General features: G+C 42.0%; 1 protein-coding gene across 3 annotated transcripts in view; it reads right to left on the bottom strand.

Moving 5' to 3' along the window:
• The window catches only part of LOC129704586 (DDB1- and CUL4-associated factor 1-like), a 59,052-nt gene extending 34,856 nt beyond the window's left edge, over positions 1-24,196 (bottom strand). For 2 of the 3 annotated variants that reach the window (XM_055647807.1, XM_055647808.1), the window contains exons 1-8: positions 23,916-24,097; positions 14,147-14,264; positions 13,193-13,269; positions 11,645-11,718; positions 10,996-11,109; positions 6,601-6,738; positions 4,009-4,509; positions 1,711-1,812 (exon numbers count right to left, since the gene is read on the bottom strand). In XM_055647807.1, coding sequence (XP_055503782.1) covers positions 1,711-1,812; positions 4,009-4,509; positions 6,601-6,738; positions 10,996-11,109; positions 11,645-11,718; positions 13,193-13,269; positions 14,147-14,264; positions 23,916-24,048 — 1,257 coding nt within the window. In that variant the 5' untranslated portion in view covers positions 24,049-24,097. Of the gene's footprint in view, positions 1-1,710; positions 1,813-4,008; positions 4,510-6,600; positions 6,739-10,995; positions 11,110-11,644; positions 11,719-13,192; positions 13,270-14,146; positions 14,265-23,915 lie in introns of all 3 variants that reach the window. The other variant, XM_055647809.1, reaches the window with a different exon arrangement.
• Positions 24,197-24,615: the final 419 nt, after the last annotated feature.

The following is a 24,615-nucleotide window of genomic DNA, read 5'->3' as shown; positions in this document are numbered from 1 at the left end:
TCAGGCATGTCTATGACTATTGAGAAAATGGTCCAACTTTAACATCCTGGGATGAGGAGCGATCACCATTAACAAGATATTTAACTGGATCAGCCACGTACATACTTGAGGTACAAATGTAGATCAGAGGATTGGTTTTCTGATGGATAACTTTCCAGAGCTGTGCACAACCTACCCTTGCAGACCAAAAGATAGTAGGGTCTGCCAGATTCACCACTACCCCATTGTTGACCTTGGACTTGGTCTATGGAACTGTTATGTATAATGCTGAGAACTATATTTTATATGCTGCATGTTCCCCTTTGCTCTACCAATTGTACTGGAGTTTAACTTGATTGTGTTTATGCATAGTATTATCTGATCTAAGTGGATAGCATGCAAAACAAAGCTTCTGACTATGCTTTGGTACATGCGAAAATAATAAACCTAAACCGTATGCATATAATAGTCTCGATTTGCCCAAGTGCATCGGCAACACTACATAAATATGTTCAACATTTTTAGAAGCAAACAGACCTCCATGACATGCTGCTTATCTAACATTTGGTCTCCTTTTCGCAAGTACAGAATGCAGAGCAGTGAATCCAGTTCTTCAAAAATGCTCCAAAGTTAGCACTGTCAGCATGCTTTGTAACAAATCACACAGCTGTTTGTTTCTGAATGTTTCTTTATCACTACTAAAAATGTGGAAGTCACAATGTAATAGCAATGTGAGAATGCTTCAACAAACAGAACAGTGATTGAAGCAGCCAAGTCAGCAACCACTTCATGAGATGTGGTCCCAAAAGGTGAGCTGTACTTCCTTGTTGATGTATTTGGGGAGGGGGAGAGGGGAATCTGGAAATTTCTGATGCGCCTTTTCTCCTTATGTCCCTGCTCTGATCCAGTTCAAAGTAGCTTCCTTATAAAAAAAATCCCAAACTAAAGAAACCTGTGTTATCATGATTACCTTGGCTCAGCCCTGCAATGCATAGAAACATAGAAAATAGGTGCAGGAGTAGGCCATTCGGCCCTTCGAGCCTGCACCGCCATTCAATATGATCATGGCTGATCATCCAACTCAGTATCCTGCACCTGCCTTCTCTCCATACCCCCTGATCCCTTTAGCCACAAGGGCCACATCTAACTCCCTCTTAAATATAGCCAATGAACTGGCCTCAACTACCTTCTGTGGCAGAGAATTCCACAGATTCACTGTGTGAAAAATGTTTTTCTCATCTTGGTCCTAAAAGATTTCCCCCTTATCCTTAAACTGTGACCCCTTGTTCTGGACTTCCCCAACATCGGGAACAATCTTCCTGCATCTAGACTGTCCAACCCCTTAAGAATTTTGTATGTTTCTATAAGATCCCCCCTCAATCTTCTAAATTCTAGCGAGTACAAGCCGAGTCTATCCAGTCTTTCTTCATATGAAAGTCCTGACATCCCAGGAATCAGTCTGGTGAACCTTCTCTATGGCAAGAATGTCTTTCCTCAGATTAGGAGACCAAAACTGTACGCAATACTCCAGGTGTGGTCTCACCAAGGCCCTGTACAACTGCAGTAGAACCTCCCTGCTCCTATACTCAAATTATTTTGCTATGAATGCTAACATACCATTCGCTTTCTTCACTGCATAGTTCACTTACAATTTGTCATTTTAAGGTGTAACAAGCTTGACATAGCCCGACACCAAGAGTAAAACAAACACAGATGGATGTCCTTTCATACCTTAAGTGCCTCAAATGTGAGTTGAACATCATTTGTTTGCTTCAGGTCGACATAGTACATGAGGAGCTCTCGAGCACCAAGCTGCATAAACACAGCCAACAACTAGGGGAGGGGGAAGGAAAACAGAATTACTGAATTATTATAAGTTTGGAAATATTAAAGAATCCCATCTAAATTTCTCATGAGCCTTGAAGTAAAACTGGCATAGAAATTCTATGCCAAGTAAGGCTCTTGTAAAGCTTTTATCTCCAATATTAGATCAGAGAGAACAACCATGACGTGGTAGTGACATCTACCGTCAGAAACACAGCAATGCACCATTGTTTTGTGAAAATAAAGAGATATGACAATCATTTCATTGAACAACCACACATCGACACACTGGAATGTGGAGCAAGAAATAGACTACTAAAATAACTCGGGTTAGGCAGTTTCAAGGATGGTTGAGTCCCGACACAAGGACTGAAAGTGCGGTAGGTGGATGGTCAGTATACAGAAGTTAGAGGGAGGGGTTAGAGGCTGGCGGGTGATTGGTGAAAGCAGATGAAGGTGGTGGGGGATAATGAGCGCAGGTAGGAAAAGAGGTAGTGTGGAGGAAGAGGCTGGTCGGTGATGGGTAGAAATGCAAAAGAAAAAAAATATGCAGACGGAGCTAGGTATGGAAGGAGATAAGAAAAGTGATGTCAGGCATTTGGGTGACAGGCAACTGGAAGCAAGAGGAGGAGGTCGATGTTACTTAAACTGGTGGGTGGAGGATGGAAAATATATGATGTGAGAGACCCTGGGTGGACTGGTGTGAGAAAGGAACACAGTAGGAATGGGTTACGTGAAATCGGAAAATTTAACATTCCTACAACTGGGCTATCGGCTACATAAATGAAATCTGAGGTGTTGTTCTTCTTGTCTGTGTTGCACCTCACCATGGCAATGGAGAAGACAGAGGACCGACAGATCAGTGTGGGAATGGAAAGGGAAGGTGAAGTGATATGCAACTAAAAGTTTAGGATGGCCATTGCATAATGAAATGCAATCTTGGCCATGACCAAAGTCAGGAATGGGAATCAGGCTTTCTGGTTCACTGTTGTATTTTCAATCCAATTGGTCAGTTATGTACCTAAGAATATCATCTGTCAATAGTTATGAAAAAAAATGAGCAACTCAAATTAAAGGCTACTCAGTGTTCTATACGTCAATGCTGTAGCTGCAGTTTTACAACAAAGTTTTTAACATGGCTTATAATCGTTAAGTGCTACACTACATAGGTGTATAGAGTACAGATGTAAAACATTATTTCAGGGATATACACTTAATCTGGAGCTGAACTAATTTACTACAATATTCAAATAAACCAAACTAAATATAAAACTGTAAAATTTACATATATTGTACGTTAATGTTATTAAACTGCATCTTAAGCCAAAGTGCCTCAGTAAAATAAGGCTGATTTAGCCCAGTCTGCTTCCCTCCAGTATTCCAGCTCCTACAGGACATTCAACTGGACTAAGAGTGGATATTTCAATCACACACATACCAACTTGATTGGATGTTAACCTAGAAATAACCAGATCTTAAACACATTTAAAATGTCCAGTGCTGTTTAATTTGAAGCAGTAGTCTGAGATATCCTTTCTCTACATCATCTACCAATTTATTTGATTAATTTTCTGCATCATAGTTTAAGTTGTTCTATTCTTTCCAAATAGCCTAACTTAGAATCATTCTTGTTGACCTATATCATGACAAATCAGTGCCGGTTCCATAACAAACACGTGAAAAATTTGACAGAATATTGGCTCCCTAAATGTTAAGGACTAGATTTATTTACAGAAGTTTACCATGTTTTGCCACAGAATTGTAAACTTTGGCACAACCTGAATCCTGTGGAGGCCATATGAGGGAACTCATCTCATGGATTGTTGTGAAGGAAAGCCAACAGAAACTCATCAGTACATCTGGTACTCAGGAGAACTGCATGAAACCAGCAGAGGTGGATATAAAGACCTAATAATCTAATGCCCCGCTTTAATCATCCAGGAGCAATTAACTGATAAATGCAAGCACAATGTACTGAATTGACATAAGAGCAAGTTGGTTTCCAAGAAAGAGACCCAACTGTCTCAATCCAATCTGGTTTAGAAGTAACTCGACACATGATTCAGTGTGCAAGTCTGAGTGGTCATACACTCTGGTGTAAGCGGTCTCTAGAAGGACCAGTTGGATCAAAAAGTACCATTTAAGGATCAGTAAGAATAGGAAAAAGATACCAATACAAAAAAAGAAATCAGCTTTGCAACTCACCTCCTGATATTCCCCCAGTGGTGTTAAATACTGCAAAATTAATCTTTGCTCAATGGCAGATGTCAAAGGGAAAAGGCTATAATTAGTGCCAATTACCCAAGGGGACATTTCTGACCAGCTATTTGACTGTTCATTACATATCCGTTCAGAGTCCAAGTTTGTAAAACTTAGTCTTTGTTTGACTGTTTTATTTGCATCCTCTCTCTCAGTCCTTCGCTCATCCTTCCCCTTCATTCCTTCCACATTCTCCGCAGTCTTGATGGAAGAATTAATCCTGCTGCTAGTTTTGTGTGACGAATTTAACTGGAAGGAAAGATTGTTGGCACAGTCCCCCACATCTTCGGCTTTCAAGGTATCACCATAGTCCATGTCAACTGCTTCCTCGTCCATTGGAAGCAAAGCTGTAAAGTGGGGCCTTCGTGGGCTCTGCCATTTTATTTTCTGGTTGTTTTCCAGTTCTTGCATTTGCAAGTCTCGTAGACGCTGCAGCATCACTGGGACCTTAGTACAAACCAGAAAGGGACATTAGGGCATTAAAGAAAGCAAATGCAAATTTCAAATACAAATGTTCACTGTGGTCAGTACCACTCTGGAATAAAAACCTTCTTCATGTTAAGGATATGATTGCCTCACTTTCTGCCAAATATCAATTACGGAAAGGTCAAGTTTATTGATACCATGATGTTTTTAGTACTGTACAACCAGCAAAAGGAGCACATGAATTAACCTTCCTGCACCCTCACCACCCACAGCCACCATAATGGAGTTAGGGGTTGCTGACATTCAGAAGAAACTGGGGAGGAAATAGTTGCTCTTTCAAAAGTAATAACACTGATACAAACTGCACTTCTGCTATCTAATTATTGACGCACGTGATTGTATAAACACAAAGGTATTACAGAAGGTCAAGCTACCAAAATGATCCACATCTACAATCCAAAGACTACCAGAAGCATTAAAGAGACAAACATGCAAAATGCACAAAGATCCTTGCCTCTCAGTATATGAAACCTGATGTGGTCCCTGTACTATACATGCACATTATTTTCAAGTCAAAAGTGCTTAATTGCCATATGTACCAAAAATGGAACAATGAAATTCTTACTTGTAGCATCATAATGGGCCTGTAAACAAAATACCAGAGCTGCAAGTTCTGTCAGAGCATTTAAATATTCGAGTACCTGAAAATCAGTATTTTGATGAGGAAATTAGTATTTTTACGCGGTGCCATTTTGCTGAAAAAAATTTTTTTTTTTTTATGTGCGGTCATACCCATGTAAGAGTACAAGAATGCATAACTTTGCTACCAATTGACATGTCTACTACGTACCTTACTTGACAGTGCATTCATTGCCATCTCTTTGTATACTGCTGTTTGAACGGCTGTTTCCTGCTTTTAGGGCCTCCCTCTCCCCCCCTCACTCCCACCCTCCCTCTCTCCTACTTCCTTTTTTCTCCCCACCTCTTATTCCATCCCTCCCTCTCTCCCTTCCTTCTTCTCCCTCTCTCCATCATCTCCCTCTCTCCACCCTCCCTCTCTCTATCCCTCCCTCTTTCCCCCTTGAGCCCACCCACCGTTCCGTAAAATCAAGGCCAATCCCAATGTAACTGCAATCCCACTGGTAAACTTTCACCACTAGGCTTATCAAAGGTTCAAAGAGAATTCCAAAAACTCATTGTTAGACGAGAATTTTCCTGAACAGTCTGTGACCCATAGCGCTGTGGCCATAGCACTATGTTTAAAGCCCATAGCGCTCCAGCCGGTAGCGCTATATTTAGATCCCACAGCACTCCAGCCGACAGCTCTTCGTTTAAATTCCCACGCGTCAAACTGACAGCGCTCTGTTTAAACCTGGAGCGGGACAGACAGCGACTCTGGAGAGAAGGAATGGGTGACGTTTCTGGTCGAGACCCTTCTTCAGACTGAACTGAACTCCGTATTTAACAACACAAAATCGTACATCAGTATTCTTATCGCATTTCCGTACAAAATACGAAAAATCCGTACTCCTTGCCAGCTCTGCAATACGCCTAGATAATATAAGAAACAAAAATTAAAGAAATTAATAACCCCAATACTAGTGCAAAATAACCCTGAATCCTTAGTTTAACCAAAGGCAGTTCATAGTAGAGGTTAGTGTGCATAGTAGTCATGTGGTGGGTGTGGTTGTTGGCATGAAGCTATTGTTGACCTTGGTGCTTAGTTTTAGATTCCTATACTTTCTTCCCAATGGTAGGAGTGAAGTGAGAGCTTGGCAAATGTGGTGTGGGTGTTTGATGATGCTGCCTGCCTTTGAGGCAGCGCCTCCTGTAGAAACCTTCTATGGTGGGGAGGTTGGTACCCATGATGGGCCAGGCAGTTTTTACCACTCAAATACATCCTTTGCTGAACATTCTCTTTATAAGACTTCCAACTACACATTAAAAGTGAGTATTGTTCCAAGAAATGTCTCCTGTGAATTTTTATTTTACTTGTGGAAAAGTGTCAAATCCTATAAAAATGGAAAATTCACAGGAAATATTTTTATGATTTGGGAAATCTTGAACAAACTCACTAGGTTGCCAAATCCCAAGCAGTTTCACAATTCTTACCATCTGTGAATTTTCCTCCCGGTAGTTAGCTGCGATGTCTTGGTTTTCCATGGCTCCAGCAAGAAGACCTGTCGCATAGGTTCTCAATGGCTGATCGGACTCTTTTGCCCACTTGAATAAGTTTTCTACAATCCCCTCCTAGAGTGAGCACAAAATCATCAATAAATGTGATTCCTCAGTTGTCCCCATTAAAAAACCTTAGCTTAATGCCATATTAATTATCACAGCTTTTCAGTTCTGTACAAAATTGCTTTCAGCAAGATCGCAAGCCTCCTTCATACCCTTTAAGTAATTTTTTTCCTCTACACAAGTCACTGTATCGAATACTATTGATAAAAAAAAATGTTTCACCTTATTCCTTTTTTCTACATTATATATTAGTGTCCATTCGCTGCCAATTTAGTTTTAAAGCTTCCTATCACTGACTTTCCTCACAAGGATGTTGATTTCAGTCCTGTTTCTAAACTGCCCCAGAAATGGTATCAATGCCCACGATATGTACCATGCATTAATCAGGCATCATTTTTCCAATTCTCCTCTTGCAGGGGTGTGCTCCTGGAGTAATGGCAAAGCCCCACATAAGTTACTCCCTGGACAAACTCAAATCTCACAAACTCAAATCGCAACTCCTTTCGCAGCATCAAAACCCAAGTACAGGTGCACAACCTTTTATCCGAAAGCCTTGGGACCAGACACTTGTCGGATTTCGGACATTTTCGGATTTCCGAATGGAAGATTTTTAGCGTAGATTAGGTAGGTAGCGCGGGCGGCTTGAAAAGTCTGGAGCAGCTGCCTCCTCCCCGGAGACCGGGAGAATCATTGCATAAATGTTAGTCAGTTAGTTTGGAGGGATTTTATGTGGTGGTGGTGGAGTAGGGGTGAAGGGGGAAACTTTAATTCTTAGTCCCCTACCAGGTCGGCGACTCCCAACCTCGCGGAGCTGGGGGCTTCGTCCGGCGCCGGTTGGAGCTCCGACCCCGGCAACTCTACCCCTGGCTGCGCGGCTCCAAATCCAACGACGCTCCGCGAACGTTGGGTCGGCGGCCACAGCGCTCCGGAGCTTGCCGCACGGCGACCCAGTAAGGCATTGCCCTCTTCGCCGCTGGTATCCCAGCACTGCGACGCCGCCGACTCCCAACATTGGGCGGGTGTCCGGCCGCGGGCCGCGATGAATTTGGAGCGCCTCGCAGCCAGGGGTAGAGTTGCCGGGGTCGGAGCTACAACCGGCGCCTGCCCTCCCGCTACCCCACCGGCCACACACTGCGGAGCTTACTGCACGGCGACCCGGTAACTTTGACCGCTCCCCGCCTCTCCGACCAGGTGAGGGGACTAAGAATTAAAGTTTACCCCTTCACCCCCCCCTTCACATAAAAGCCCTCCAAACTAACTGACTAACATTTAAGCAATGATTTACAGATGTTTAAGCGTCTCCCGGTCTCCGGGGAGGAGGCAGCCGTTACAGTAGTACAGACCTGGGTTGACCGTGGGTCGTTTCGGGTCAAGTTTGGCGCCAAACGCGAGCTTGGGTGCGCAGACAACATCTGGAAAAAATGGCCGGTTTTCGGAGTTTTTCGGTTTCCGGAACACCGGATAAAAGGTTGTGCACCTGTAATTGGGAACCGATACCAACCAATACCATGCCTTCCGACAACCTCACTTTTCATACTATGTCCTATTCTCTCACTGACATTTTTTCCCTGATACAAGGAAACAACATTTTTGTCCTTATCCTTAAGCATGAAATTGCATTTTTATTTGTTGGTCTTCCCCTCTGTGCAGCTTTTGTCCCGACGTGCCATTTCTGGTCTGTACTCAGGATGCCCCAATCCCGAGTACTGGTTTGACAAGTGTCCCCAGAAAATTATTTTTCATCCTTCTCTCTCCTTTCCAAATGTTATGACTTGGAGTGACCACCTCTTAAATCCACAAATCTTAACGCAATAAATTGCACAGTTTGGATGTAGCCCAAACCAACCTCCTTTCCAATGACTCCATCAACACTTCATTCTGTCTTGGCAAGGCTTCCTGCATATTCAAGGACCAGTCTCACCTAAGTTATTCACTCTTCTCCCTTCCCCGATCAGACAAGAGGTACAAAAGTTTGAAAACACATGCGCCCAGGTTCGGGGACAGTTTCTTCCCAGCTTTTATCATGCAATTGAATGATCCCTCTCATCAGCCAGAGTCCTGACCTCCCATCTACCGCATTGGAGACCTTTGAACTATCTTTAAATCGGACTTCAACTTTATATTTATATTATCTGTGCAGTGAACGGCTTGATTGTATTTATGTATAGTCCTTTCTTTGACTGAATAGCACACAAAGGTTTTTCACTGCACCTCAATGCATGAGATAAGGATAAACTGAACAAATGCTCTGCAGTGACTCCAGTTGCTCTTCAGCTCACAAACCTTAGGCAATGACCACCTACAGCTCCTTTCCAGAATCCCCAAGACATTCAAAGCATCTTCAATTTCCCATTTGATTCAGAAATCTTGAGCAACAGTCATAAGCTGCCCATAAATGTACTTCTCTTTACCATATTCCCCTCCCAACCCCATTGTCTATTTTCTTTTCCTGGAAATATTTCCCAATTTATTTACATCTGCATTTGGTCTTTGATGCTCATCGTCAACCATCTGACCCACAGACCATGAAAAAGCATTATTTCACGCAGATACAACCATTTCTGCTTCCTTGTTCAGTGGATGTACTTTTAGTGGACGGAGGACAACAGAGAATGGCGTTAAATCTAGCTGAATCAAAGTACTAACGTAAAAACGAGGAACTGCAGGTCTGAAGAGGGGTCTCGACTTGAAATGTCAGCTATCCGTGTTCGGCAGAGATGCTGCCCGACCTGTTGAGTAACTCCAGTACTTCGTGTCCTTTTGAATCAAAGTACTATTTGGTCTTGCTCTCTTTGAGCAACAATTCTCAATATTCCAGGTCTATTTTACATGCAAATTTACTATGAAACGATCCTTGGAGACCCCTATCCTACAACGTTTTCAAATTTGAGGAACGCATGGACTTTTGTCACTGAAACTGTCACTATTAGTTCGCAGCCTCTATTGCTTCTCTCCACCACAATGATAGACAAAATTACTAGGCAGGGTTGTTATTTGATATTAAAAAGATAGTGAATTGCAGTTTTAATTACACCGTCAGACATTAACAAAATCTTTTAATTGCCCAACAGTAAATGTTTTGCCATTATACCCTCAAGTTGATGCAATTTAAACTTTTTTTTTAACGTTCAAATCCCTGACCTTGCTGCCACATCGCTATTACTGTAACCTCAAGTCATACAAACTACAGATGATTTTTGCATTCGTTTCTAGCTAGTTCACCTGGTTTCCTTTACATCACCAGAGGGACACATGTTACGTAACATGACTGATTGATAATTTATTATATGTGACATGGCACAGTAAGATTATTTGTTTGCAGTGTTGGTTCGTGTTGACTAAGTTACTCATTATGAATGGAGTTCTTAATATGTTTTTTTTAAAGGAACAAAGAACTATGTTTTGGCAGGCAGAACTCTCATAACTTTCAAGAAAAATTGAACAAAGTAGCCCACACTAACTCAATTGTTGCTTATACCTCATCCCTGGCTTCCTCTAGACTATTTCAACATGCTTCCAGCTAACAGCTAGTTTTTCCTTCTAAAAACTAGGAATTCATCTAACCCTCTCCTCATGTTCCAACTCAGTCCCGTTTACTACCCATGCCACTTTGGCTCCTGGATTGGCAACAACTCAATTTCAAATAAAACAAAGTGGTGGAGGAACTCAGTGGGTCAGACCGCATCTGTGGGGGGAATGGACCACTGACAATTCCAGTCGGGACCCTTCTTCAGACTGAAAGTGGTCCTGGCACAAAATGATGCCTCCCCATTTCCTCCATAGATGCTGCCTGACCTGCTGATTACCTCCAGCACTGTTTTTAGTTCCAGATTCCAGCACCTGCAACTTGTTGCAGCTCCAATTTACTGCTCCATTATGGAATCTTCTAAAAGTGTATCAACTTTGAAGAAGTTCTACTCCTCTTTCTGCCAAGAGCTCTGCGAAACCCTCTCTGTGTAATTCTTGCCTTCCACCCACATGCGGTCACCAGGGTGACATAGTTTCCTATCCTGTCCAGCCTCTCAATATGGACACAAACGTGCATTTTGAACCCAACCTTTCATCCAGATTTCTTAAAAGACCTAAAAGAAGAAAGGAAGTTTGCTATTGCTCTGCAAGTTTATGGAGCTACAGATGTTGGTGCTTCATCTAATTCAATTCATAATTAAAGTTGAAAGCACCAGTTAATATAGTTTTTCTCTACAACAGAACATAACCCAATTAAAAAAAAAAAATCCTCAACCTTACAAGCGTCCTTCTTCCTACCTTCTCTTGAAAGACGACAGCCGTTTCCAAACCAGGCATGATGTCCAACAGGAGTCTGCATGCGGAGGTGTTGACTACAGGGTCTCTACTGGTCATCACATAAGTATTCACCAGCTTTCCAAGACAAAAAGGGACATATGAAAGATAAAAACAGATCACAAACCAAGGACTGTATGCTTACTTTGTCTAAACAAACTAGTACCACTGTACACTGTAAGTGTAGAATTTTCAATGAATTTGACATTCTCCACAGTAAAATCAGAAATTGCCAGTGGCAGGAGGATAGATGGAGATGGAGGCATGTATGGGAAAGGGGAGGAGTAAAAGAGGGTGAAAGATTGGAGGTGGAAGGGTCAAAGGTGGTGGTAACAAATACCAAAGCATGCAACGATGGAAGACCATGAGTGAGATACAATACGTCCCCCTTTCCAAATATAACCTCAAATTAATTTTTAGTATGTAACTAAACCAAGTGCAGACTTCTTCACCAAAGTGTGGTTGCGGGGAAGGGGGGCAACACACACACTAATTTCCCCCCCCCCCCCCGCACATACGCTAACTACCCCCCTTGAATTCAATGGCTTTTCCTCCATTATGATGAATTTCCCTTGAACCAAACTTCAGTTATTTGAAAGTTGGCCTAACTTACCGAATTCATAAAGTCATCATTTTTAAAGAGTATTTTTAACAGATGTCCCAGCCTACATTCTGGATCCGCTCGACCTGAAATAAATGAATGTTAATTATATTATAAAGAATACACATTTCCTCACATTAGATTTCTGCTATCAAGGCTTTTGTCAGTATTTTAATACATACCAGTCACTTTATTTTTAAGGAGATATTTTTAGGTGAACGCAAACTTAGCAACAATATTTCTACAAGATAGACACAAAATGTTGGAGTAACTCAGCGGGACAGGCAGTCTGAAGAGGATCTCGACCCGAAACATCACCCATTCCTTCTCTCCAGAGATGCTGCCTGTCCCGCTGAGTTACTCCAGCATTTTGTGTCTATCTTCGGTTCATACCAGCAACTGCAGTTCCTCCCTACTCAACAATATTTCTAGAGTTTGACTACTTAAAAACAATCTGCAAAGTACTAGGTAAAATGGAATGCATCTCTTTTTCATAGGAGTAGGCATGTCAACCCTCTAAAGGTGCTCCATTATTCAATGTGGCTGTCATGCGACCCAGATCCACAACCTTTAATGCTTTTGATTTTAACCTCTATTAAAAATTCCTAATTGATTCAGCATCAGCTACCATTCGTGGAAGAATACTCCACAGTTCTTCCACCACACTTTCTACATAAAGCCCTGGGACTAATTTTAAGACCAGACTTCATTTCTAGGACTGAAATGGCAGAACAGGGTTTTCTATCTTGTGTTTCAGTTCCTTTGCTCCCTTCCTCTACATCAATCTCCACAATTTTTGCTCTGCTAACAGGCCTTACTGCCTCTCGGGGTCCATCCTTGCCATACTGACTGATAACTCCAGCATTCCTTATAACTTTGTTGACAACTTCATCTACTATTCTCCTTGAATGACATCTTCCCACATTTCTCCAACATTGAGATAAGTCTTTCCGACTGAAGGTGTGACCTCACATTTGCCCACCTCATTTTCCATTAAGATCCACGTAGATTATTTTTCACTCAACATACCTATATCCTATGGCAGAGTCCAATACTCTCATCACAGCATATTCATTCCCCCACCAATTTTCATGTTATTGGTAAACTTAGATAGCTTACACTCTGCCCCCTCTACCAGGTCACTAATGTAGATTGTACCACTACAGATACCTACCAGGCCCGACAGAATAACTCCAAACAGAAAAATAGTTTTCTATTTCTAAATCGCATCCACAAAACTGCACCATCAACTTACTTGTTTGTAAATGGTCTCAACATAAAAGCAATTTCATCCTTGATCACTGAGGCAGCTCATACATGTCACTATGTAGTTTAAAACAAAGTTTTTGGCTGATGGCCACACTTTGTCCAATGGATGGAACAAACTACTGACTCATAATATATTGCTTTTTTAGATCTGGCTGAACTATCACACAACAGAACTGCACCATTATGCATTCCCAGTACATCAGTCTCTTACCAGGACTGCACAGGGCTTTGAGAAGGCAATTTGGATTTAACCAAAGGGTCAGCTATTTAAATGGAAGCAGTCCTCTTTACCTGGGTGCCTGTCATCAAAAGGATCAGGATCAGCCTTATGGTATTCCTCAGTTTCCTTCTCAATGAGATCCGAAATCCTGCAAGGGAGAAGGAGACACCATAGCATTTGAAGATTTGTGCACCTCAAGGCTGAACAGATGTGACATTCCCATTGAAAGACACGAAAAGGTTTTCCTGTGTTAGTTCCTCACAATTAAAATTTATATAAACCTACATTTTAAATAAAGAAGGCACTAGAATAGTTATCAAGTCTGAGTTTGTACCTAAAGGGCACCACAGATATTATTCCAATTTAAACAGCTAACAGTGTATGGAATCAAAAAGAACCTTTGGGCTTATTGCAACAGATTTTACTGAGCAATTGCACAATTTTGAGTTTTGGTACTATTAGGATCAAGTACAGTCAGGAGTCCAATGGAAGTGCAGAGTACAGTCAGGAGTCCAATGGAATAATTTACTCTTATGCCCCTGTCCCACTTAGGAAACCTGAACAGAAAACTCAGGAGACTTTGCACCCCACCCAAGGTTTCCGTGCTGTTCCCGGGGTTTTTTGTCAGTCTCCCTATCTGCAACCTCTGGCAACTACCTGCAACCTCCGGGAACCGCACGGAAACCTTGGGTGGGGTGCAAAGTCTCCGGAGGTTTCTGTTCGGGTTTCCTAAGTGGGACATATCCTCAACCCATAAATAAATGTTACAAATAAAACTAACATTTTAATTCTCACCTTTATCTCCCTCCCTGGATTGCTCTCAATCCAATCACCAATTTCCATCACACCACCTTGTCTTCAATGGCCAACAACCCTATTCACTGCCAATGCCTTACCTTCACAACATGCATCGATTTTCCCCAATATCAGTGCCAAACAATTCAAGGTAAACTATCGTGCATATTGTTTTAAAACCAATTCTGTTGACTTATAGCCGTCTAGAATTTAAAATTTTCTTGACTTACTTAGTCAACACGGGAATGATATTCTGCCCATTGTTATTCTCTCGCTCCCACTGTTCCAGTAATGAAGTGAGCTCCGCTTTAGAATCGACATTCGAAGTCACTGAAGCCATTGCTGAGCCTGGCAAAAAAGTACAAGGAACATAATTAAATGATAAATCAATGAAGGTATTAAAATAGATAACCAAAAGTCTTTTGAAGCAGGAGGTATTAGGAGAGATTTAGAGAGAAAAGATAAGCAAAGATGCCTGGGAGTTAAGGACCAAATCAAATTTAGGATGCCCCTCAGATGGTAGAGTAATATAAATCACGGAAGCAGGTGGCCAGCATTAGATGAATACAGGCATCTCAGGAGGTTGTAAAAAAATGGAGGAAGTTGTGGTAAAGAAGTAGGAATGTTACAACATTTTGAGATTTTAAAAATCAAGCCTGTAATTTATCCCATCAGATAAAGCATGAAAAGAACTTTAATTTGATACCTAATTCACTTTCATATCTTCAGTATTAAAAAGGTTATGGCCATTTTCATACTCGGAAATTAGCATCTTGTTCCCTATTGCTTTTCCATTGACTTAACACAAAAGTTATGATCGAGGACAGTCAAAAGCCCATTACTTTCTTAAAAATTAAGAGAACTGAATGAAATATTCAGTTATTATAGATTGAAGCATTCTGAAACAAATATGAAACATCTTACTTGGATGACCTGAAATTAAAGCATATAATTAGTTAGTTACCTAATTGTAGCTAATTACAAAATTGACCGTTGTGACGGAAATAGTAATAAACACCCAGACTGCCTTGAAAATTCAAAAATGTAATATTCTCAAGATAAGAACTTTAAAATTATTGTATTATATGCTGTAAGTCCGTAACAGGTAAATAAATTACAATTTCAGAAGATCAGTTTCTAGCTGATACATTTTGTTTGTCTCTGTACTGCACACTGCACAATGACAATAAAGTTGAATCATCATACTCCTCAGATTGTAACCAATAAGCAACTCTGTACACCTTTGTACACCTTGTTTTTCCTCAACTTTTCCATTTTGGCATTGATCCAAGGACAGATATGTCGTTTATTTAACATATTGCTTTTTGATGTGGCTTAATTTTAATCTTATGATGCAAAAAATGTTATTTCGGCCCACACACGAATCGGCCGTGTCTTGCCTGCCGATATGGTCTTAAAACTTATGGCAACGGCAACATTCCAATCGATCACATTCCAGAAACATCCATTCTCAAGATAATTAAATTCATTATTTTTTTGTCATAAGAACATCTAAATCATCTATATTTTGTGTTATTGTGTTTGTCTAGCCATGATCAATATTTTCATACTAAATATTCACAGTATAGTTTTAGTCAGATGTATTGTGCAAAAAATAACGATTTTGATTATCTTGAGAGTGGATGTTTTCTGGATTAATTTATGGGAATTAAACATTAGATTCCTTCAATTTGGCATGACAAAGTGAGATTTAAAAATCGTGTTATACTGTGAATTCTTGTGTGAATGGGATCAGTTTGTTATTTGGATACTTAGGCTATTTACCAATTTTAGGAAGCATTTTTGAAAATTTAAGGAATTACCATCAAATTCCAGGAAATTTAGGATTCTATTTAAGGAAAAAATGTTTTGAGGTGTGGAAGCACTGCCCGAGCCTCCCCTATTGCCAGAGTGAGACCACACACAAACTAAAGGAACAGCACCTCATATTCCACTTGAGGTTACAACCCTTGGTATGAACATTGAATTCTTCAATTTTGGGTAACCTCTAACGTCTTCCTCCCCTTTCTTCCCCTACCCCTTTTCCACTCTCATCCCTTGTGCCATATCTGGACTTGCACCTATCCATGTTCTCCAGAGATGCTGTCTGACCATTTGAGTTACTCCAGCACCTTGTTTTTTTGTAAACCAGCTCCTACAGTTCCTTATTTCTACTTGCATACTTTACACTATGATTTCCCAAGTCATTAATATCAATGGTAGAAATTGATGGTAGAAGTCGGCCAAAATCCGACTCAAGGGGTAATCCACTAGTTACCCCTCTTCAGGGCAGGAAGATGCCAGGGGAGGAGTAACACTATATAAATGCAGTTTAAGAGTGACCACATATTGGGAAAATCTGCAGTGGTGGAAAATGCATGTGCCCACCCTTACTGCTCATGAAGGAAAAGGTAGTCATCCTTTTAACTTCTCAGCAATAAACACAAACCTCTCCCACCCATCCACCTGTTGCCTTTATTTCCTTAGTTCTACCCCTCATATCACCACATTGCACTGTATAGTACTGAATCTGAATATTTAATCTAGGCTGCAGTTGTGAGGGCTTACTGCCATGATTAAACCACCACCTTTGAGGTTAGATAATAAACAGGGGCAGAATTTGTCCCTCTAGATGGATATAACAGATTATGTGGCACCATCAGAAAGAGCAGAAAACTCTTTGAGTCCTGAAAATCATTCCACCTTTCACCAACACCATTAATCAATTATATGATTATTGATTCAAGATGTTGTTAGTAAAATCTTGACATTTCAGCCAGTTAATACATCTGTTCAAACAGCCAAGGCTCTCTTTGAAATTATTTATTCCCATTGCAGGAGCTCAGAGGAGGATATAAAACACTTATTTATTTTGTTATTGTTAACAAATACCTTTCTGTTTCTTTTGATTGGCTCCCTCATAAACTTCGGCAGTGAGTGAAATAAAAACTGTTACACGGTTTGAAATCACAGACCTTTGAAGTCTTCACGGAATCACTCACGTGGAAAGGCTATGGGACATTTCACTAATGTCTGTTTTGTTTTACTCCACTGAAATATCTTCCACTCCACAAGGCGTGGAGCAGTCATCTTTTAAAACAGAAGGTACACAAAAATGCTGGAGAAACTCAGCGGGTGCAGCAGCATCTATGGAGCGAAGGAAATAGGCAACGTTTTGGGCCGAAACCCTTCTTCAGACATTAATCTTTTAAAACAGGCCCTTTTGAGGAAATATTATATAATAGAACCGCTCGGATAGTAACTTTTATATATAGATAATTTGCAAAAGAAAAGCTTAAGGTTTTCAGAAACACATGTCTTCTAAAGAAATAAATTACAGGTACAAGGAACACACACGCACAGGGAACGGATGAATCAAAACATAGAAACGCTAATCTGAACATGCATAGCTTAGTTTCCTCTACAGTTTATTGCTTTGCTGTTTTAACACTGGAGGAAATTGTATTTGATATGATTTTGTGTTGAAGAATGGATAGTTGAATAGGTCCTCTTCTTAGGACAGAGGTCATCTGCTCTTTCTCTATGGCTCATTCATGAGCTGTGACGTTTATGCTGAGTTCGAGACAGAATTCAAGGCTGAGATATAATAGACTCTGTAGTTAGCCTTGGCTATGTTAAATTATAATGAGATTGAGATAAGGGATAGGATGTGTGTGAAGGGGAGTAGTTGCTTGGAGAGGAAAAGAATCAGATTGATGGATTTGTTTATAGAAAGTCGAAGAAGCAGATGTAATTCTGATGTAATGGTCTGAGTTGTGAATCTACCTTTGTTCTGTAATATTTGTAAAAGGCCTTGCAGAGAGATTGGAAATCCAGCTCCCAGAGATAGGAGGAAAAGGGGCTGCAAATTAGAATGAAGTTGTATCCTGGCACCAAACACTTATTAATTAAGTTGGCAGATTTACGACCCATGTATGCTTGGTTGGGAGGTGTGTGTGAGTTTTGAACTTAGAAACTGTAATTCGGCGAACTCATATAATTAATGTTTTAATACATAGGTGATAGTATTTTAAACTGTGTAAAATTGTAGTGAAACCAGTTATGAAATGTATTATAGGACTGTAAACATTAGACGTTGTTTAGATTTATAGAAATATCTTTCTTCTTGGTATGGAAAGTGTGTTTGACTTGTGTGATCATTGTATTACATATGTATCTTATATTTTGAGGAGTGGTCATTGATAATTGAGCCTACTAGGGGTTTTGCTGTGTTGAAATAAAATAATTCTAAACAAAGTTATACTGCAGGCAAACGAAGTTTGTAAAATGAGGCCAGAGAAGGGAGGATCATGTGACTGCTGTTGTAAATCACCAGAAGAACTCAGATGATTGGTTACTAGGTTGTCATACCCTCTGTATCTGAAATGTCTAATACCTATATAAAGCAATGAGTTTGTATCAAAGTTACTCTTCTCTGGACCCGCCCCGGAGTATCAGCTCTGTGTTGGAAAGTTCAGAGACTAGTCTCAGCGGAATAAAGAATCGATTTCTACAGCTACAAGCTTTTGAGTCAAGTTGACTTTAGATTGACAAAAGAACTCAGTTTAACACTTTCAGCCAGATGGCTGGAACATAGCAGAAATACCTAGAGATTGCACCCACTAAAATGTAACCACACTGAGAATAGCGATGGAAATATTTCACTATTGCCTGCTATTCTTTCAAATGTTACATATTCCGCTCCAAATCATTGGTTCGAGCCACTGAGAATCGAAGGTCCACAATGTTTCGTTTCAGTAATGGCCCTGTCTCATAGTCTCATCCCACCCATGAGTGATCACAAGTGAAAGAAAAATCACACTCGTGGTTGTCTACGAGATTCCAAGTTTATGTTCACGAGCTTAAACGAGCTCCCACGTGTATGTCTAAGTTTGCCGTTTACTTCTCATTTCTGCGATGTATCAAGTTCCTCTCCCGAGTTACTCTTGAGCCAATCGTGAATGAAGGTCTGTTTTAAGTATCAAATAGAGGAGCTGGACAGCATCTCATACAGTAAGTATATTCTGATTCAGTATTGAAAGTTATTCAATTTCAGAACTTAAAAAAAACTAGGCAGGATCTCGGCCCCGCACTCGCTGCCATTGTGCAGCAAGGAGGTGGTAGCAGCGAAGCAACAGTGTTAAAGAAGACAGCTCCATCCTGCGGCTTTGAGTTAAAGTTAGAATTCAGCGCGGCCGCATCTATTGACATGACCTACAAAGGGAAAATGCGCACCATCCAGTGCCAGAGCAGTTATACTAAGGATTTGTTTGAAGCACGCATCACGTAGTTAGAAGACCAGCCGGCGGAGGTTTGCTATATTTTAATTGAATTTACTGCCAGGTCTACACACTGCGGGGAGACAAGAGATTAAATCTTTGAATGTGGATGGATGTCTCCTCGCCTGCTCGTTCTAAGCGGAATATATTTTTAGTTGCCTTTCAAGCCGGGCTTTGGTTTTATTCCTTGTTTTTGTATATTCGCACACTTTTCGTGTGTGAGGGTGTGAGAAGTCCATGCCGGGTGCCGGCCGGCCGCAGCTGCTGTTCTTTCACATCAGATTGTTGGGAGACGGAGCCTGAGCTGCTTTGGTGCACAGGCGTGAGTTGAGGTGGAGAGAGGTTGGGGTTGGGGGGGGATTGCGCAGATGTCATTAATCTGTCTGGGGTGACAAAGCTCTTGGGTTAGGCTGGGATCATTCTCTGCTCTCACCTCTCTCTTTCTGTATGTGCATTAGCAGGGGAAAGAGCAGTCTACCTCGCTGGGGCACAAGACATCTGCCTCCTGCCCCTTGCAGCCATCAACTTGTTTGTTCCTTTGGAGCGCCTCATCTGCCCTGCTGCCATCCCAGCCCTGCCCCATTCTCTTGGAAATGTCGCTTCCGCCGCTGTAACGAGGAGGGGTCCGGCTGGCTGGCTTGGTGAGTGGGTGGGCAGGGAGGGGGAGTGGGTACAAACCACCGAATCCATTCTCAAAAATCGGGCAGAGCCGTGTAGAACTCACGTTTCTCTCTGCTTCATATACGTGGGAATTCCCTCAGTATGGTCACTTAGCGGGACAGGCAGCATCTCTGGAGAGAAGGAATGGGTGACGGGATGACATTTCCAAAATTCTTTGTGTTACTCCAGCACTGTGTGTTCACCTTTTGTCAACCAGCATCTGCCCTTTCTTGTGTATGACATTTTTGTATCCGTGGCAGTTGATTGTCGCTCCCTTCAGTTTCCCAGGTGGTTGGGACGGGACTGGAGTTGGGAGGGAAAGATGGGTGGGGGGACGACGACGACGGGACTTGTTGACTTTGCTTTCACGCTCCAATGGTGTGGAACATTCAATGCACTATGAGCCAAAGTTGCATGAATGCTCCATGCCAATCAAAGCAGCTTTAGACAAGTAACTGCAGTTCATACATGAGGGGCAAATTACTGTAACAGAGAGAGAAGCAACATCCATATCTCTCCGTTTACATTTAAAACGTTAGATCACATGGGATCCAGGGTGAGCAAGCCAATTGAATGTAAATTTGGTTTGGAATAAGTCAAAGGATATTCAGTTCTGGTTATCCAGCAATAGGAAAGACGTAATTAAGCTGGAAAGGGCAGAAAATTAGGTTGTCATCAGGGCTGAAGGACTTGAGTTATAATGGTAGGCTGGGTCTTTTTTACCCTGGAGGGTAGGAGGCCAAGAGGTGATTTTATAGAGCTTGTATAAAATCATGTAGATAAGGTGGATGGTCATTGTCTTTTTCAGGGTAGGGAAGTCTAAAACATGATGGTATAGATTCAAGGTGAGAGGGAAAAGATTTAAAAGGGACATTTTTCACCCAGTGGTGGGCGTAGGAACAATCTGCCAGAGAAAGTGTAGAAGTGGGTACAAATACAACTTTTAAAAAACATTTTGGAATCAGACTCTTCAGCCCACCAAGTCTGCGCCGACCAGTGATCACCCGTACACTAGTTCTATCCTAAATACCCGGGATAATTTACAGAACCAATTAACCTGCAGCACCTGGAGAAAACCCACAGGTCACAAGGAGAACATACAAATACTGTACAGTCAGCATATGTAGTCAGGAATGAGCCCGGGTCTCTGGCGCTGTAAAGTAGCACTGTGCCATCTAAATGCCTAAACTGTACCCAGTGTGTTCATGCGAATTGTATTGACTGATGAAAGGCACCTGTGATGGAAAGAATCTCGGGAAGAAATGTGGTCACCAATGCGCATTTCTGATCCGTCTACTAATATTATATCCTTGCATTAGCACTCACTTGATAGGCTCTGCCATTAATGCAGATTAATGTTTTCATATCTGCTATTCAATGGCTAGCACCATTCACAACATGGACACTCGAGTGTTACAAAACTTTGAATATTGGCTGAAAGTACAATTTCACAAGTACAATCTTGTCAGGCTGTTTCTTTATTCGCCTTTGGGACTGTTCTCCTGAAAGATATAAGTCCCTCCTAGAAGAGTTTGTAGAATCAGGTGCCTGGCTTTATGCCAATGTGATCTATCGTTCTATTTGTATTTTGTTTAAATGTGTCACCTGAATGGCAGTTAGGAATTAACCACATTATTGTGGGTGTGCATCATGTTTAGACTAGATTGTGGATTTTCTTCCAAGGACATTAATAAAAAGTTGAGCATTTGGACGCCCATGACTGACAGTGAAATTTAAATACATTAAATTCCCTAAGTTGCTGTCATAGATTTGTATTTTTGATCTGGATCAAAAGTCCATGCCTTTGTTTAAGCTTAACAATATAAGTATTACTGTGGCTCTGTTGTTTTGCAGCAAACTAACGTTAGTGACATTATTTCTGAATTTGTTAAGGCATAACTAACACACATTTTACTCCCAATGACACTGTAAAAGAGCATGGCTTGCAGCAAGAAGCTCTTCTTCACAAGGCTTTGCAACCAGCAACAATAGCTTGCACAAGACCAAAACAAAGGCCTGACTGCTCAGAATGCAGACTGCCAGTGAAGAGCAGCATTTTTTTTTCCATTTCCCCTTCCGTTTTATTTGACCGCTATGTTTCAGTAAGCTTTGTCAAACCACCTGAAGATTAAAAGAAATGATCTGGGACATACATGCCATGTGTCACCTGGTACACACTATCAATTTGCTTGTTTCTAACAATAGACTGTGGGAGTGGCCACATTTACATAAAAGGTACATCAGAGCAACATCACTGGAAATCCCACAAGCACAAGAGAACAAGAACAGAGGAACTGCAGATGCCAGTTTTTTTTGTTTTTTTTAATATAAAGACAAACTCTAGGAGAAGCATCTCTGGAGAACAAGGATAGGTGACATTTCAGGTTGGGACCCTTCTTCAGACCGATTGGAGTAGGTGGGGGGAAAGAAAGCTAGAAGAGAGATGTCTCTTCCAGCTTTCGTACCCCCTCCATCACAAGGAACAGGAACAATATTTCAGTGAAGCTCAGGCCAAAGTATGTTCTAAGCTCAGAGAATGACCAATTGTCAACTTCACTGATAAAATCATTTTCTAGTTCACCTTTGACCAGCTTATGAGCTGTCAGTGACATTGAACTCAAAGGTCAACACTGAACACCAGCAAAAGACAGCTGGAGTAACTCAGTGGGTCAGGCCACATCTCTGGAGAATATGGATAGGTAACATTTTGGGTTTAGACCCATCTGCAGACCGATTGTAGGGGGTGACGAGAGTAGAAAATTAGTAAAGGGGAGAGGCAGGACAGAGCATAGCAGGTCAACCTCAAGCACCAAAGCACCTCCTCTTGCTGTTTGCTACCTGCCCAACTTGAAAAAAGGCAACAGCAATAAACAAGGCCCTGTGAGCCCATTCCATCATTAGATCAGTTAATTACACTTACAACCCCTTTGTCATCTCTATTCCTCACATATGAACTCAAAACTCTGACAGTCCAAATATACACGTCAATTTTGCACATATTCAATGCCAACTTCCACAACATGCTGGCAAAGAGAATTTCAAAAACTTCACATCCTGGGAAAAGAGAATCAGTCACCTTATCCTAGAGGGACATACTATTCTACGGTTCTGCTGCATCCCTCTCCCCCAAGTCCCACCAACAGCAGGAGTAGCCTCTGAAATGTGGAGAGTATATTACCACTAATGGGAGAGTTTAGGACTAGAGGTCATAGCCTCAGAATTAAAGGATCTTCTTCTAGGAAGAAGAGAGGTCTTTAGTCAGAAGGTGATTAATCTGTGGAATTCTTTGTCACAGAAGGCTGTGGAGGCCGTCAGTGGGTATTTTTTAAGGTAGAATTGATTCTTGATTAGTACACGTGTCAGAGGTTATGGGGAGAAGGCAGGAGAATGGGGTTAGGAGGGAGATAGATCAGCCATGATTGAATGATGGAGTAGACTTGATGGGCCGAATGGTCTAATTCTACTATTCCTTATGACCCTTTCCACTCTCCTCCACAACAGCCACTCACCCAACACATAAAACCTCCTCACCTCATAGAACGAGCGCTGCATCCCCGCTCCCACACGAATAGACTCAAGCCCCCACCTCCTAATACACCCGTGTCCCACCTTTCTATCCACAGTTCCGTCTCACCTTCTGCCCATTCCTCCTCCTGATTCATTCATGAGGCAATTTTCTATTTAAATAAAGGATTCAATTCAATTCCCAACCCCCACCAAACCTTGCTGCCTTCCCAGCGATTCGCGCCCCCCTTTACTTTTCAAGCCTCCGCCCCCACCCACTATTTCCCTCAACAGCGCCCCACCCCCTCATCATCACTTCCCAACCTCTCCACTCACTCCTTCGCCTCGAACACCAATTCCTCCTCCAACGCCATTCGTTCTCTTCCTACCCAACAGATCCGTTCCCCACCCAATACCCCAGGTTCCACCTCCCTCAGTATCCCAGCCCACCTATTCTCCCTCTTCTCTCTGCCCATTCCCCTCGCCAGGCCCGCCCCTGCTTGCCGTGGTCCGGCAAGACGAGCCACGGCCACGTGTTGTTCGGGCTTGTGTTTACCAGTTGCCCGCGCTCGCCAGGCCTCGCCGCCTCCTCCACGGCCGCGGCGGCGGCCAACGTGCCACCCGACCACCGCTCCGCTAGGCCTTGCCGCGTCGCTGTGCCCCATGTCCGAGGCCCTGCCGGTCTCCATGCAGCTGTCATTTACCTCACTATCCGACGGCGAAGCGCACGGTCTCGGCCTTAGCCCCGCGATCCGCACTCAAACACCGAGTAATGGCGGCGGCGGCATGCGTCGTGACGGAAGGTCGTTCCACACCCTGAGCATTCTGGGAATTGTAGTTTTGGATCAGCATTGATGCGCATGTGCGTCAGAAATAACCCTCAGGCCAGAGGGAGATGTGTAGGAAGGAACTGCAGATGCTGGAGTAACTCAGCGGGACAGGCAACATCTCTGGAGGGAAGGAATGGGTGATGTTTCAGGTCGAGAATTACGCCAACATTTTGTGTCCATCTAATTTAATAAGTACAACTTGTGTAGCTTCACTCACAACAGAATTGTTCAGTAAATGCAATCGGTGTGGTGGAGATCTTTACAGTCTTTGAATTTGATTCCTTTATTGTCATTCAGACCTTTCGGTCTGAACGAAATTACGTTGCCTGCAGTCATACACAGTAACAATAAATAACAAAAACATACAATAAACACAAATTAACATCCACCACAGTGAGTTCACCAAGCACCTCCTCACTGTGATGG

Source organism: Leucoraja erinacea, chromosome 16 (genome assembly GCF_028641065.1).
Source record: "Leucoraja erinacea ecotype New England chromosome 16, Leri_hhj_1, whole genome shotgun sequence".
Classification (NCBI taxonomy): Eukaryota; Metazoa; Chordata; class Chondrichthyes; order Rajiformes; family Rajidae; genus Leucoraja; species Leucoraja erinaceus.
The sequence above is the reverse complement of the archived record's forward strand: the minus strand, read 5'-3'. Positions and strand labels throughout refer to the sequence as shown.